Genomic DNA, 15,279 nt, shown 5'->3' on the forward strand with positions numbered 1-15,279 from the left:
CTGGCAGTCCAATGGTTAGGACCCTGCACTTTCACTGCAGGGGACACAGGTCCAATCCCTGGTCGGGAACTAGGATCCAGCATGCCTCAGGGCATGGCCAAATTAAAAAAAAAACCCAGCATGGACTAAATAAGGAGACTCCAGCAAATGGGGTCAATAGACTGGAACTGAGGAAAGGACTGTATCAGCAACCCCAGTAAAGGGGAAATGCAGGGTGCAACTTGCAAAAGGGATTCCAAACAAGCAGGAGATTGCAGACTGAACTAAGAACTAGGGACTAGGGTTCTGGATGGAATCATCTTCCAGCTCAAGCTGACCCCCTAAACCCTTGACTGGAAAGTCAATTCGATTGGGAGTACAACAGAGAGCAGAGCTCAGAAATGAGAGGAACTTATCCACAACCCTCAGAAATGGTGAGAACGACAGTGAACTCAAAAAACGGTTTGCTGGTACCACGCCTGTGTGTGTGTGTGTGTGTGTGTGTGTGTGTTAATTATTTATTTTTTGGCTGCACCACATGGCACATGGCATGTGGGATCTCAGTTCCCTGACCAGGGATGAACCGGTGCCCCCTGCGGTGGAAGTGCAGAGTCTTAACCACTGGACCACCAGGGAAGTCCCCCACGCCTCTGTTTCTGGTCATCTCTGAATACTGTTGGAAAGTCTTTGATCCCACTGCTGCCACCAAATCTGTTAAACAGCAAAAATTCACTGAGTAAATTTAAAGATCAAATTGGCTTTATTGAACAATTGAACAGGGCAGCATCCCATATGGCAAGTAGAAAGGCGCACCAATGAGCTTCAGAACAGGAAAGGTTTTCAAAAGTGGAAAGGAAATTATTAGCAAAGAATGCATGGTTTCAGGCAATGCCGCCCTCCTAAGGGGGATGGAGGGGGCCTATCAAGGGGATTACCTCACTAGTGCTGAGCAGGAAAACCCAGATTGACTGGTTAAAGGTCACACTCCTGGGAAAGACTGAAAGTGCAATTTGGCTAGGTCGTAAGTTTTGGCTTGCTGACATGGGATTCAGCACAAGTGACTACATTTTGGGCCCGATGTCTCCTTTTTTTTAACACCTGATGTCATAATCCATACAAGACAGGGAGCCTGCTGTCACACCCCCCACATCCCACTTGGGTTTATGCCCCATCAGAAGCCCCACCCTGCCTTCTCACAGTTACCAATATCCCAAACTTTTAAAAATCATTTCCTTTCATTTACTTTTAGTTTCATCAATAATTTTTCCTGTTTTATATTTCAAGTAAATAGAGTCAAATGGTATGTATTTTATATCGTGTCTTTTTAAAAAAATATCAGCTTTAACAGTCCACTTTTTAAATTTTATTTATTTTTTTATTTTAGCTGCGCTGGGTCTTTGTTACGGCACAAGGGCTTCTCTAGTTGTGGCACTCGGGCTTAGCTGCCCCTCGGCGTGTGGGATCTTAGTTCCCCAACCAGGGATCGAACCCACATTCCCTGCATTGGAAGGTGGATTCTTAACCACTGGACTACCAGGGAAGTCCCTATCAAGTGTCTTTTATTCAAAAATGTTTCGCCATCCACAGCTTGGAAATTTGTGCACTTTTATTAATCTATTTTTATGCTTGTAGGACTATACCATTTTCATGTACCGATTCAACTGTTAGGAGCTTTTTTTTTTCACATTTTTGCCATTGGGACCAATGTTTGTAACAACATTCTCTTACAATATGTCTTTTTAATTTATTTTTAGTTTTTGGCCACACCACGGGGCATGTGGGATCTTAGTTCCCAGACCAGGGATCGAACCCACACCCCCTGCAGTAGAAGCTCAGAGTCTTAAGCACTGGACCACCAGGGAAGTCCCTAAAGTATTTTTTAAATTGTAATAAAATCTAATAAAATTCTCATAAGTTTATCTTCTGCCTTAGTATGCCCTGATCTCATCTCCATCTCAGCACACTCCAAGTTCAACTCCTTACACTCCACCAATATTCTTCTCCATTGCCCATGACCTACATGTCAGTTGATGGCAATACCATCATGCCAGTTTTTCCTGCACAAAATAATAGAGCCACTCTTGACTCTTCCTCTCACCCCACCTTCAAGCCATCAAGAAATTCTGATGGCTCTTACTTCAAATTACATCCGGGCTCCAACCTGGCACATCATTGCCACTGCTACCAACCCCATCTGATCCACCACCTTAAGTGACAACGTCTTAGAGTCTATTCTCAGGTAACACAGGGACTTCGTAAAGCTGCCTCATCTGGCCACTTTTAGGCTCTATGTCACTCATGGTCGATGTCAGTGCACCACGGCAGGTCAGTGCATCAGGACATGATGTGCCTACCCACTGCCATTGCTCTCCTCTCACCTCTGCTGTTCTTGCCACCAGCTCACTCTGCTCCAGAAACACTGGCCTCTGGCTGTCCTTCAAATATCCAAGGCCCACTCCCTCCTTAGGAACTACATTAGTCTGCTTGGGCTGCCCTAACAAAGCACCGGAGACATGATGGTTTAAACAACAGAAACTTATTTTCTCACAGTTTAGGAGGCTGGCCGTATGAAATGAAGTGGTCAGTAGGGCTGGCTACTTCTGGAGGCTCTGAGGCGGAACCTGTTCTAGGCATATCTTCTAGCTTCTGGAGGTTGCCAACAATCCTTCGCATGTCTTGGCTTGTACAGAGATCACACCAATCTCTGCTCTGTCTTTACATGGTGAAGACGTGTCTGTCTCTTGTGCAGGTCTCTGTGCCCAAATTTCCCACTTTTTATAAGGATACACATCATTGGATTAGGACCTACACCAATCCAATATGACCACATCCTGATTACATCTGCAAAGACCTTTTTCCAAATCAGGTTGTGTCACTGATTCCAGGTGGACATGAAATCGGTGGTGGGGCAGGGGAGGACATACTACTTAAGTCAGTATATACGTATGTATTTTTTGTGGGGGGCTGCGCCATGTGGCATGCAGGATCTTAGTTCCCTGACCAAGGATCGAGCCCGTGCCCCTTGCATTGGGAGCATGAAGTCTTAACCACTGGACCAGCAGGGAAGTCCCACACATTTGTATATATTTTAATAATCCATTTAGGGGCTTCCCTGGTGGCACAGTGGTTGAGAATCTGCCTGCTAGTGCAGGGGACACGGGTTCGAGCCCTGGTCTGGGAGGATCCCATGTGCCGCGGAGCAACTAGGCCTGTGAGCCACAACTACTGAGCCTGCGCGTCTGGAGCCTGTGCTCCGCAACGGGAGAGGCCGCGATAGTGAGGCCCGCGTACCACAGTGAAGAGTGGCCCCCGCTTGCCACAATTAGAGAAAGCCCTCCCACAGAAACGAAGACCCAACACAGCAAAAATAAAAATAAAATAAATTAATTAAAAAAAACTCCTACCCCCCCAAAAAATAATAATAATAATCCATTTAGGTATCAACTTCCAGTGTTATCTGAAATAGTTAGTTTACTCTTCCGCTATAATATTCCCTGGAATAAATGAATGAATGAAACTTCCATCTCCATATCCCTCTCATCCCCACTGTGCTACATTCCTTGGTACTACTGTGAAAAGTCAATGAAATCTAAAGGTAGATATGTTTCTGCTGAATTGTTGTTTCACTGAGGGTAAGGCTGGGAGGTATGTTTCCCAGGATCCCCGTCTTTACGATTCCAGGTTACAATTCACCAACAGCTTAACTCATATGAGATTTGGAAGGCACCAGTGAAGAAATCATTCCTCCCAGGGTTTGGAACCACCATATACAGACAGACCAGTGCACAGGGGCTTGTTGGGCAACCAGGCTGGAGCTCGTGATCACCAGCCAGGTCAATCAAGTAAGTAATCAAACCAGATGCCAACTTTTTCTCTTCCATTTTCTAGGGGTCCTGGCTTCCACATGTAACATCTATAAACCCCCATCATGGATCAGATTCTGTAGCCAGAAATCCACAGGGTTGGGTTCATCAAACATGTCTGATTGGGACTGTTCCACACGGGCAGAGCCAGAAGTCAAAAACCGGTGCTGGAACTCGGGCTCACCAGATTGCCATGCATCTCTGTCTCCTGATGGTACAGAAGACCTGAGAATCATGGTTTCCACACTTCTGCTTTCCAGACCTCATGCTTCGTCCTCATCTTAAGAACTTTAACTCAGAACCACTAACAGAAGGACTCTGGATATACAGTTTCCCACCTTACCCAAGCTGACAGCACAATTCAGTAGAACATTCTGGACAGGAGCTTTCATCTTCATGCCAGCAAGTTGCACTTCTTAACTCAATTATCATGTCCGATTTCCAACCAAGATCATGGACATGAACAGAGGCCAAATTACAAACATAATAAGACGAGAATGTTATTTTCCAAGACCTTCCACAATTACTAATTTCTGTGAGAAACACAGATATGGTATCTGCTAGCAACAAATAACTTGGAAGACACACCTTTCAGTAATGAAGGTGCAAGGGGAGGGTAAATATTGAGTCAGAAAATTCCAGTATCTGTAACAGTGGGTCAGGAAAGACATTTCAACAATACAGACCTCATATCATGATCACATACTAGGAAGATAATGCAAAGTAAGAATCAAAAACTTTTCATCTAAAAATTATACCAAGTTACACATGAAAAAAACCAAAAACTGAAAACCACTTATCACCCCTGGGTTCAAAAGACATCATAATGGGAATTCCCTGGCAGTCCAGTGGTTAGGACTCTGTGCTTCTATTGCAGGGGGCATGCGTTCGATCCCTGGTCAGGGAACTAAGATCCCGCAGGCCGAGCAGGGCAGCCAAATAAAAAAAGACACTGTAATGGAAATGAGGCAAGCTTTATATGACTGTATGATTATTTAAAGTTGGAGATAAAAAATATAAGTAGTACAGATGAAGTAGACATATTGAGATAGTTACTATCTTAAGTATTCAGATCAGCAATATGAGCTAGAAATTAATACACTGGGATCCCTATTCAGGATGAGGCACTTACCAAGGCAAAACCATATTTATCTCTGTTAAAAGATTTCTGTTGTGCTCTGAGTTCTCATGTACAAAGTAAGTGAAGTGCTGAAGGCTTTCCCACATTTTCCCTTTCATAAGTTTCCTCTACAGTGTGCTGCTCATATTACAAGTTTGAAGAGAGAATGAAGTCTCTCCCATGGTCCTTGGATTCAGATTCTCCCCAGCATGTATCCTCATGTGTCCTCGCAGGTTTGCGGGGTACCAGAAGGCTTTCCCACATCGCTGACATTCGTAGGGCTTCTCCTCACTGTGCATTCTTACGTGCTTTCGTAAGGATGAGGGCCAACAGAAAGCTTTCCCACACTGTGTACATCTGTAGGCTCTCTCCCCACTGTGCGTTCTCATGTGTCCTCGAAGGGAGGCGTGGCGAGTGAAGGCTTTCCTGCAGTGCTGGCATTCGAAGGGCCTCTCCCCAGTGTGAGTTCTCTCGTGTTCCCGGAGGGATGTGGAACAACTGTAGGCTTTCCCGCATTCCATACATTCATAGGGTTTCACTCCGCTGTGCATTCTCACATGCTTTTTAAAATATCGCTGATGCCTGAAGGCTTTCCCACAGTGCTGACATTCATAGGGTTTCTCTTCGCTGTGTGTTCGTGAGTGTTCTCGAAGGGATGAGGAGCAACTGTAGGCTTTGCCGCATTCCGTACATTCATAGGGTTTCATGCCACTGTGTGTTTTCACATGTCTTCTGAAGTATTTGGGACAACTGAAGGTTTTCCCACATTCCTTACATACATAAGGTTGCTCCCCAGTGTGCATCGTCACATGTTCTCCCAGGGATGCAGGATATCGGAAGGTTTTCTCACATTCCTTACATTCATAGGGCTTCTCTCCAGTGTGAGTTCTCACGTGCCGTGCAAGGTAGGAATAATACATAAAGGATTTCCCACATAGTTTACACACATGGATTTTCTGTCCATGGTGACCACTCTCACGTGCCTTAAAGGATGAGGGACAAGCGAGAGCTTTTCCAGACTTCTCACACTCCAAAGGCTGTTGACTACTGCCACTCTTCACGCACCTCTTAGATGCTCTCCCAGCATCCTGATATTTATCACGTTTCTCTACAATGTGTGTTTCCCCAGGAGGATTTAGGCACGAGACACAGCTGCAGCCTTCTCCATGTTCTTCACATGGATAAGGTTTGTGTCCAGGGTGAGATCTTTGCTGATTCTTCTGGAAAGAACGATCCCTGAAGGCTTTTCCACACTTAGTGCATTTATAGGGCTGAATTCCAGTCGGATAACCCTTATGCACAGTAACATGTGTAATCTGGTTCAGGGTTTCTCCACATTGATGACCTTCATTACCTTTGCAGAGATTCTCCACCAAACCATTTCTGTTCAAAATGGGAAGAACCGTATTAGGGATTAATGATTATAACTGATTTCTTCATTAATGATTTATTGAAGGTTGTTCATTATTATTTTCACTATGTATTTGCCACTTTCAAGGAATGGGTATGTTGTAGACACTGTCTGCATTGTGACAACACGTAACAAGCCTAATGCTCTGGCTGAGGGCTCAGATAGAGCCATAACGTTCTGTGTTTCTTACATACAGGGTTTCCTGGTCATTGTTTCCAACTGAATTATGTTTCAGATACCTCACATTTATGAAAGTATTCTCTTGTGAAAATTTTCTAAGTACAAAATTGTTTAGCTAGGTTTATACCTTTTCTTTAGTTTCAAGTTAGTCTAACAGTCTGCAGAGATCCACCTTCCCCTATAGCTGTGCCACTCACCTGAAATCCCTCTCCTGAGTTTGGTGACCTCGGATGTTATGAAATATCCATTTTTCTCCAAAAACAGAACAGGAATCATTTCTTGTGCATCTTACTATTTTCTTTTCACGGCATAGTTCATTCTCCAAAATATCCCATTGAGGACTTGATCCATTGGTTTTAACTTGAGGGCAAGAACCTGCAACAGTTGGTAACATAACTAAATCCTCGAGAAAGAAATGGTGGGATAAAGGAAAGAAAAGAGACCATATGCAGATTTCTTTCCATATACTCACCCAAAAATGTAAACAAATTTTATAAGGAAAAATGGACATGGGAACAAAGAAAAACTCTGAGGACCCTGGCCACTTGGAACTTTGGCCATCGTACGAAAAATGAGTCAAAGTGGCAGCTTGTTCACTAAGAGATACTTCAAAAAGAATGGAGACTGATGTCGAGATCAATATTTTCAGAAAAGTAAAGTAGGATGGAACTGGGTAAAATGCACATTCCCAAATGCTCCCTTTGTAAGAGGAGCTACAGAAAGACTTCCCAAGTGGGCAAGGATGGATGAAAAGTCCAAGAGGGAAGCCAGGTTAATGACAAACATCACCTTCTCAAAGACCGAGTCATGTTTCTAACAGTTATGTCCAAATATCTCTCCCTTATCCAGAACCTTCTCCTCCCGAGAGGTGTGCCCTCCTGGTGATCGCAGGCACAGAGACCCTAGAGGAAGACTATCTCCATTGACCCAGCTGCCACTGGGAGATCGGATGGTGTGTGGCTGCTGTCTTGCTCATGGAGAAAAGCTCCGCATGGGGAGGATGAAGGACAACAAGCCATCCATGAGATGGGCCAATTCTCTGGTCCTCAAGCCACTGACAATGGGTAAGTGTGGGTTTAATTGCAGCAAAATTATCACGTCAAATGTATACCGATCACAGTGTAACTTTCACAGGGTGAAAACCATAATGCTGCTCCTACTGCCCTAGGTGACACTGCAGACTATGCTCACATTTATAAAATTCGGGACCCTCGGGATTTTAATCAAGAGTGACAAAAAGTCAATCAATACAGTAAACTTTGTTTTCATGGAAAAGCTACCTGACCCTAGGTAGGTTTCATGAAAGGTTGGACTGTGTCTGTCTTTTTTCCAACATGTTCCCATCCTTGTCCCTAATAAGAAAGGACAATCATAAGAAATATTTGTTCCCTAAAGACTAAGTGCAGGGAGGAAGCCGTCCTCACCCACGGAGGCCAGGTTCCTGAAGGTCTCCAGCATCACGTCTCTGTAGAGCTTCCTCTGAGCCGGGTCCAGCAAAGCCCACTCCTCTGCGGTGAAGTTCACAGCCACGTCCTCAAACACCACTGAGTCCTGAAACAGCCACAGGTTCCGTGTCAGCAAGGCTCCCTCTTCACCCCCATGTGTGGGAGGATGGGGAGGCCGACAGTCGGGAACCGGACTCAATTCCTAGGACTCCTGAGCTTACACTCTTGTGGGAAATGAACACACACAAGCCAATCAAATGCATTTTACTCAGTGATGGTAAGTGCTGGAAACTGAAGCAAAGTGTAACAGCAACACCTGATAAATACTCACACACACATAATTAGAAAGAATTGTTTTTACTGAAAGAGTATATCCTAAGGTATGGTAAAGACTGAAAAATGAAATCATCATTCAGATAACATGGAAATGGATACCTGGCTTGGTCAAACGTTATTACTACCTTGTCACCTCCAAGAACCGGAAACAGAACGTCAGTGCTGCTGGATATGAATAACGCTTAACTTGAAGGCAACAGCAGCAGGGAGTCTGGTCTAGCCCCCTCATATCCGACAGAGGCAGAGATACGACCCCCTGCCAGGATGAGATGGACACTAAGGGTATACAGGCAGTCCAGGGCCCAGGGCCTGACACATCCACTGGGTAAGAAAAGGCCTGGTTCCTCAGGAATCTGTCAAGCCAGCAGGGCCTCTCAAATAAATAACAGAGTGCTCGGAATTCAAGGAAGAGGCCCCACAAACAAGAGCTGTTGAAGGATCTGATGGTAATGGAGCCAAGTTGACTTTAACAGGGAGAAAAAAGAACCGAATTATTATTTTTCGAGAAATATTGGGGACTTCCCTGGTGGCGCAGTGGTTAAGAATCCACCTGCCAATGCAGGGGACACGGGTTTGAGCCCTGGTCCGGAAAGATTCCACATGCCACGGAGCAACTAAGCCCATGTGCCACAACTACTGAGCCTACTCTCTAGAGCCTGTGAGCCACAACTACTGAAGCCCACATGCCTAGAGCCCATGCTCCACAACAAGAGAAGCCACTGCAGTGAGAAGCCCGCACACCACAATGAAGAGTAGCCCCCGCTCGCCGCAACTAGAGAAAGCCCACGTGCAGCAATGAAGACCCAATGCAGCCATAAATAAATAAATAAATAAATAAATGTTGCAAGCTGACAGTTCATGAAAGATGTAGTTCTAGTACACTATTTTCACACACCTGCCTTAATAACAGGTAGGTCACTCTTCTATGTACTTTATGGAGCTTGTTGAGCTTTGAAAATGGACAAATATGGGAAATAATAAATAATCAGTATTAAGTTAAATGATCTTATTCTAGTGGATGTGATTTTTGTTTTTTAAGGCATATGAAGTGCTTTTCAAACTCTCATCCCAATGGAGCAAAATACCGATGAACAATTATTCCCCCGCAGGATCCATATTAATGGAATCTCATCGTCAATCAAGTCTTCATCTTGTCTATCTCCTTATCACTGAAGCATAAATTTCTTGAGAGCAACTGAAATACCAGTCTTGGAACTTTTTTACATAATCTTGTCATTCCTTCCTACTGTTCAATGGGGAACTGCTCCTCTTTACTAAACAAATATCTGTGTACACCACTGGGTTGCTCTGGGTCAAGATGTGCTTCATCATGAAAGCTTTCAGGGTGTGTGGAATGGAAGAATATAAAAAACAAATCTGCCCAATGCATTTGAGCAGAAGTGCTGGTTCCTATTTAAAGCCTGTCTCTTAACCTGCATATACCAGGATGGGAGCAAAAGATGCCTTAATATGTCACATGTCATGTGCTGGAGACAATGAGGGTGGTAAATGCCTGTTTATCTTCTGTTCTGTGTGTTTTTTTTTTTTTTTTACTTTTAATTTATTTATTTATTTTGGCTGCACCGCGTGGCATGTGGAATCTTAGTTCCCCGACCAGGGATTGAACCCACGTCCCCAGCATTGGAAGCGTGGAGTGTTAACTGCTGGACCACCAAGGAAATCTGTGTTCTGTGTTTTTAGTTGTTTAATAACTGAGGTCTTCTAAATGTCATAAAACCACATTTCAAGTTTTGTTTCTTTTCAGAGAATCTTTTCAAGTATTCAAATATATTTATCACCCTGATCTCTCAATAATAATAGACACAGAAATCTCTCTAATGCTGACCTGTAGTACATGCTTGATTTAAAAAAACTGTTAATAGGGGAAACTAATAGAGTAAGTTTCACCAGGAAAAAAATATTGTAATAGAAGAAAACATTTACCTTTATTCATTGCTCAAATGTTTGTGTATGTCATGCCCCAAAAGAATATGAAAATAATCACAGAATCAGATTTTTAGTAAGTTTCCAGTATACAAACTCATAAAAATAAATCTTGGATAAATTTTGAATCACTAGAAACAAGCAATTGAAAAGTAAAAATTTTCGGGACTTCCATGGCAGTCCAGTGATTAAGACTCCATGCTTCCAATGCAGGGGGTGAGGGTTCGATCCCTGGTTGGGGAACTAAGATTCCACATGTTGCACAGTGTGGCCCAAAAAAAAAAAAAAAAAGTAAAGAATTTAAATATTAGACCTTTAAAACTAATTGCTACCAAAAATAATTTTCTTTAAGTCCTAAATTATGTCTAATTAAGGATATAAGCTGATTTGTGGATAAAGTCCAAAATGTTATCAAACGACCCCACAGTAAAATGAAAGAAATGGAGAGATGGGCACATTCTCAGTAAGGAGACTTGATGTCACCATGACGTCAGCTTCTCCCAAACAGGTCAAGAGTTTAAGAAAATTCCACTGAATCTTCAATTCCATTGAAGGTTTGCTTTGGGTTTTGTTCTGGGGGTTGTTTCTGTTTTGTGTGATCTTAAGAAAAACTACTTTTAAAAACTGAAATGGAAGACAAACTTCTAAAATAGCCAAGACTTTCTACAGAACAAGGTGGTGGGATTTTCCCTAACAGACATTGAAACTTCTTAAGCTGCAGTGATTAGGACAGGATGGTGTTAACAGAGGGCTGGACAAATACACCAAGGGAAAAAAACCACAACACACTGAAACAGACCCACATGTTTTCAGCACGTGGATATACACCAGAGCACTTGATGCTGGGCAGGGGCCAGATGATGACACTTTGATGGGGCAGTAACCACTGGCAGTAACCACAGGGGAATAAGAAATCTTTTCCCTTATAACTGCATGTACAATAACCACCCCTCCGGCACAGCTGCTGGACTAGAGCCCCCCCACCCAATATAAGAGAACGCAGCTCACCCCCACCCCCTCCTCAGAGAGTGAGCAAGGAAACCTGTTGCTTGTTTTCGCTCCCTCCTGCTGCTGCAGGAGCCCCAATAAAGCCTTGATTGGAATTTCGTGTCTGGCCTCTTATCAATTTCTGTTGATTCAAGTCCAAGAACCCTGGTCAGTAATACCCCAAGTGCTGGAAATGGCGTAGAATCAACACTAGACTCCAGCCCTCCATCCACACTTCCTAGCATTTTGAAAATATCCATAATAGACAATCCTTCAATTTTCCTTCCACATTTAAAAAATTTATATTGCATTGGCATTTGGAGACAAAAATCAAGGAGTATAAATAATAGCACTGCTGATAAATCAAAACTAACCATGAGACAACCCCAGCCCCACAGAACTGGATGGAGGATACCACCTGGTGACTCCCTTCCTCTGAAACCAGCACATGGGAAACAGACTGGGGCCAAGAACCACGTAGAAGCATTCTGTGTGCCATTACTGGTGTGGTACGGGTCGTATTCACTTATTGCAGATTCAGCAGAAGCAAAATCAAAACGCTGCTTGGTGATGAGGGACAGGTGTAAAGCTGCAAAGAATACCAAAAAGACCAGGACGATCGGCACCCTGGGGGCCGCTCACTGGGAAGTGCTACCAACTGACCAAAGGAATAAAAATCTACACTTCAAAAGTCTTCAGTACTCACACTGAGTCACATGACACAAGATTCCATCAAAGAAACAAAAGGGAAGAGCAGCCAAGTGTGAGCCGCTCAGATCAGCAGCCTGCTGCCCACAGTGCACAAGGAAACCCCAAGTCAGAAGGTCAAAGCCATCCGAGCTGGGGGGCTGGGATCCCCCTGCCGACACACAGCCTGGCTGGGCGCCCCCGGGGCAGGGGAAGGGACTGAGCGCCCGAGCTCACTGTGGAAATGCCCCCTCCTGAGGACCTCAATTCTCACCCAAGAGGAAACACTCAAGTTGAAGTTCTGACCCAGAGAAGCTCTCCAGTTCACCAACCCTCTCAGCAGCAGCTGAGCCCAAGGAGCCTTCCCTAAGTCTGACCTTCACAGACTCACTCAGGGTGCACACATCACACTCAATCCACCAACTCCTTGGATGAGGCCAAAAGCAAAGGTCAGGAAACAGCTGAGGGCAACACAACCTCGGCTGACAAACCACCCCCAGCCCTTCTGCAGGTGGATCCCTTACCCCATGCTCATGCCATTAACACCTCCTTCTGTGGTGGTTCTACGGTCTGGAGGCTACATGTGTGGGGAGGGGTGGCAGCAAGGGCCCAGAGCACCTTCCTTCACCTCCCTCACAGGCTCAGCTTGTCCCCGCCCCAGGTGATGCATCTACTTCAAGCATCGTGGGTCATTTACAGGAGACAAAGACCCCTATCTCAGTGTGTAAATGAGAACCTGCAGGATCACTGCTTCCTCCTGCGTTCACTGATAATGTAGGAGAGGGAAATTCTAGGGCACCTTTATGGTTTGAGCAACGGGTTACTGCTCACCACTTTCAGAAGACAGGCATCAGTTCACTAATATCCTCATGATGACAAACTGTAACTCATCTAATCAGAAGTGAGCAAGTCTCAGTAGCACTGGTCAGATGCCACAGAATTTCCATTCATCTCTGTTGTCCAGGTAATAACAGTTAGTGGACCAGATTCAGACAGTGTCAGAACTCTGCACCCTGCATGGTAGAGTCACTACGATTCCTGTGAATCTTTTTCATCAGCATCTCCATCCATTTCGCATGAAGGGGTGGGACTGCCTGCATTTCCTGCAATCCTAATGGAAGAGAAAACATTTTCTGTACTGAGACACTTCTCCCCAGAGGCATCTGGGGGCCCAAAGGCCCAAAGGCCCAGAATAATACAAGTCAGCAGGAAAGGGCAAAGACCTGAGATGCTTACTACCCTCACTAAGAAGAAACCAGGCAGAAAGAAGGCAGAATTTTACACTTGCTGAAACCGGAAGCTGGATTAGGGAAAGGAAGCTATTAGTGCTGACCCAGAGGACCCAGAGGAGGCAGCTCACAGGTGTCAGGGGACAATGCTGAACACTCCCTGAGCCCTGTGCTCCTGGAAACTTCGATGGAAGGTGAAAGGACCCCCCACCCTTTGGTCTTCTGGAAGACGGCAGGCTGCAAGAAACCACCCCCGTGCCCCGTGCCCCACCTGACTCAGATAAGACTCACACGGAGGCCCCTTGTTTATCCAGGACAAGGCCAGACGCAGTCCCCTCAAAGCCCCGTCTCCACCTCATCAGTGATTAGCAGAACGGTTCCCCCCACTGACCAAGCAGAACAAATGCTTGTTGGCCAAACTTTGGTTCAGCTCCTCTCCTTCCCCCTGACCAGGCCTCACCCCAGCCAGCCGACAGACCCCTAAGGACAGGCTGGCCTCAGGGCTCTGCTATCTGAGCATCTCACCTGGTCCCTCCTGGTGTTGTTTAAGCCTCTGTGTAAAAGAAACTCTTTGCCCAACTCTTGAGACGCTTGCAGATCTTGGGTCAGATATCCCCCTTCCTGCAGAGCCCCCTGTGCCTCGTGCAGCAGACCCTTCTCCCCCTGTAGGAAATCACTTGAATGAAAGTCTGCCTTTAGGAAGTTTGGATTTTTATTTAACACTGGCTTGACCCAGTGTTCACAATCACCCATTTCTTACCCAAACTCTACTTAGGCTCCTGTCTACCCACAGGCCCCTGACTTTGGGTCACCACTCCCTCCCCCCGCCCCCCACTGAGAAGCACTGAGCTGCAGAGCAAACCCTCCCCCCGGCCCCCCTCCCCGACCCCGGGCTGAGAATGCGCTGACCGCAGGGACGCCCCATTCTGTCAAACAGCCTTGCTCTCACCCTCCTCACCCATAGCCCTTTTCTGTTTAGTTTGAGACCCTGGCACATTTGTGGGATCCGAGGCCTGTCCCTATTCCAAGTCTTTGGAATATTAAAAACAAGACCACAGCCCCAAACGGAATCAGTTATGCTAAGTCCCAAATCACCAAACAGAGACTTAATTACAGTTTCAGCCTCTCCCAGAAACGGAACCTGAAACCAGTCAGTCAGGAATTACCTGGTCAGCACAGTGAAGTGATCTGCCTGACAGACCCCTGCCCTCCGTAGAGTAACCTGGCCACAGACAATCCACTTTTCGCTACTTTCTTTGTCCCGTTCCCTCTGCCTATGGAAGACTTTCATTCCGTACAGCTCCTGGCACCGCCCTTATAGATATGCTGGATGGGAAGCTGCCAGATTCATGAATTATTGCATACAGCCAGTAAGAGCTTCAAAATGTACTCAGTTGAATTTTGTTTTTTAACGGGAATAAAGTCTCTCCTTACCCAATAAGGGTTTGACTTTATCTGTCAGGTCACGGCGGGTTCCCTCACCCCCGCCCCTGACCACTGCCCGGGCCACCCGGTCCTCCCTGGGACCCCCAAGGGACGCATACTCAGGTCGGGACTCCCCTGCCCCCCCACGAGAGGACGGGAAAGACAGGACGCCGGGACCCCACCCCGCGGCCGAGGGGGAGACTCGGGTCGGAATCCAGGGGAGCGGGCGCGGAAGACCCGGGCCTGCCTCAGCTCCCAGGCGGTCCTAATCAGCCCCTTCCGGTCTCTGGCCCCGGCCCGCGCACTCACCATCTCCGCCCAGGTCCTGGGTGTCCAGGGCGTCCTCCCGCGGCCCCACAATCTGGGCCGGTGACAGCCACAGAAGACTTGACACCTGGGTCCGCGCCCTGTAAGCGCGCAGGAGCGCCGAGATCCACCTAGAGCGACGCTTGCGCGGGCTGGGAGGGCTGGGAGGGCTGGGAGGGCTGGGAGGGCTGGGAGGGCACCCACCCCAACCCTGATTGGACGGAGCTCCGGGCCTCCGCCCTCTGATTGGACGGTGCTCCAAGCCCTCCCCCCCGGGGCTTCTGAGTGTACACTACTCCGTGACCCGCCCCCGGCACCCTTTAGAAAAGGACTCCAAAAAAAAAAAAAAAAAAAGAAAAGGACTCCA

The 15,279-nt window shown here is 46.2% G+C and overlaps 1 protein-coding gene across 1 annotated transcript; it reads right to left on the reverse strand.

Moving 5' to 3' along the window:
- Positions 1-720: 720 nt before the first annotated feature.
- On the reverse strand, positions 721-15,037 carry LOC309805737 (uncharacterized protein). The gene is made up of 4 exons (XM_082623905.1): positions 14,916-15,037; positions 7,978-8,104; positions 6,751-6,928; positions 721-6,345 (listed from the first exon to the last, which is right to left on the reverse strand). The coding sequence occupies exons 1-4, from the start codon at positions 14,916-14,918 to the stop codon at positions 5,091-5,093; spliced, it is 1,563 nt and encodes a 520-aa protein (XP_082480031.1). The 5' UTR covers positions 14,919-15,037; the 3' UTR covers positions 721-5,090.
- Between the last annotated feature and the right edge of the window lie 242 nt (positions 15,038-15,279).

Source organism: Mesoplodon mirus (assembly GCF_964341445.2).
Source record: "Mesoplodon mirus genome assembly, chromosome: 5".
In the NCBI taxonomy this organism is placed as follows: Eukaryota; Metazoa; Chordata; class Mammalia; order Artiodactyla; family Ziphiidae; genus Mesoplodon; species Mesoplodon mirus.

Coding starts and splice junctions, on each gene's coding strand:
- LOC309805737 (XM_082623905.1), bottom strand. Junction 6,929..7,977: donor CAGGAACCTGGCCTCCGTGG/GTGAGGACGGCT, acceptor CAACTGTTGCAG/GTTCTTGCCCTCAAGTTAAA. Junction 6,346..6,750: donor ACTCAGGAGAGGGATTTCAG/GTGAGTGGCACA, acceptor CATTTTGAACAG/AAATGGTTTGGTGGAGAATC.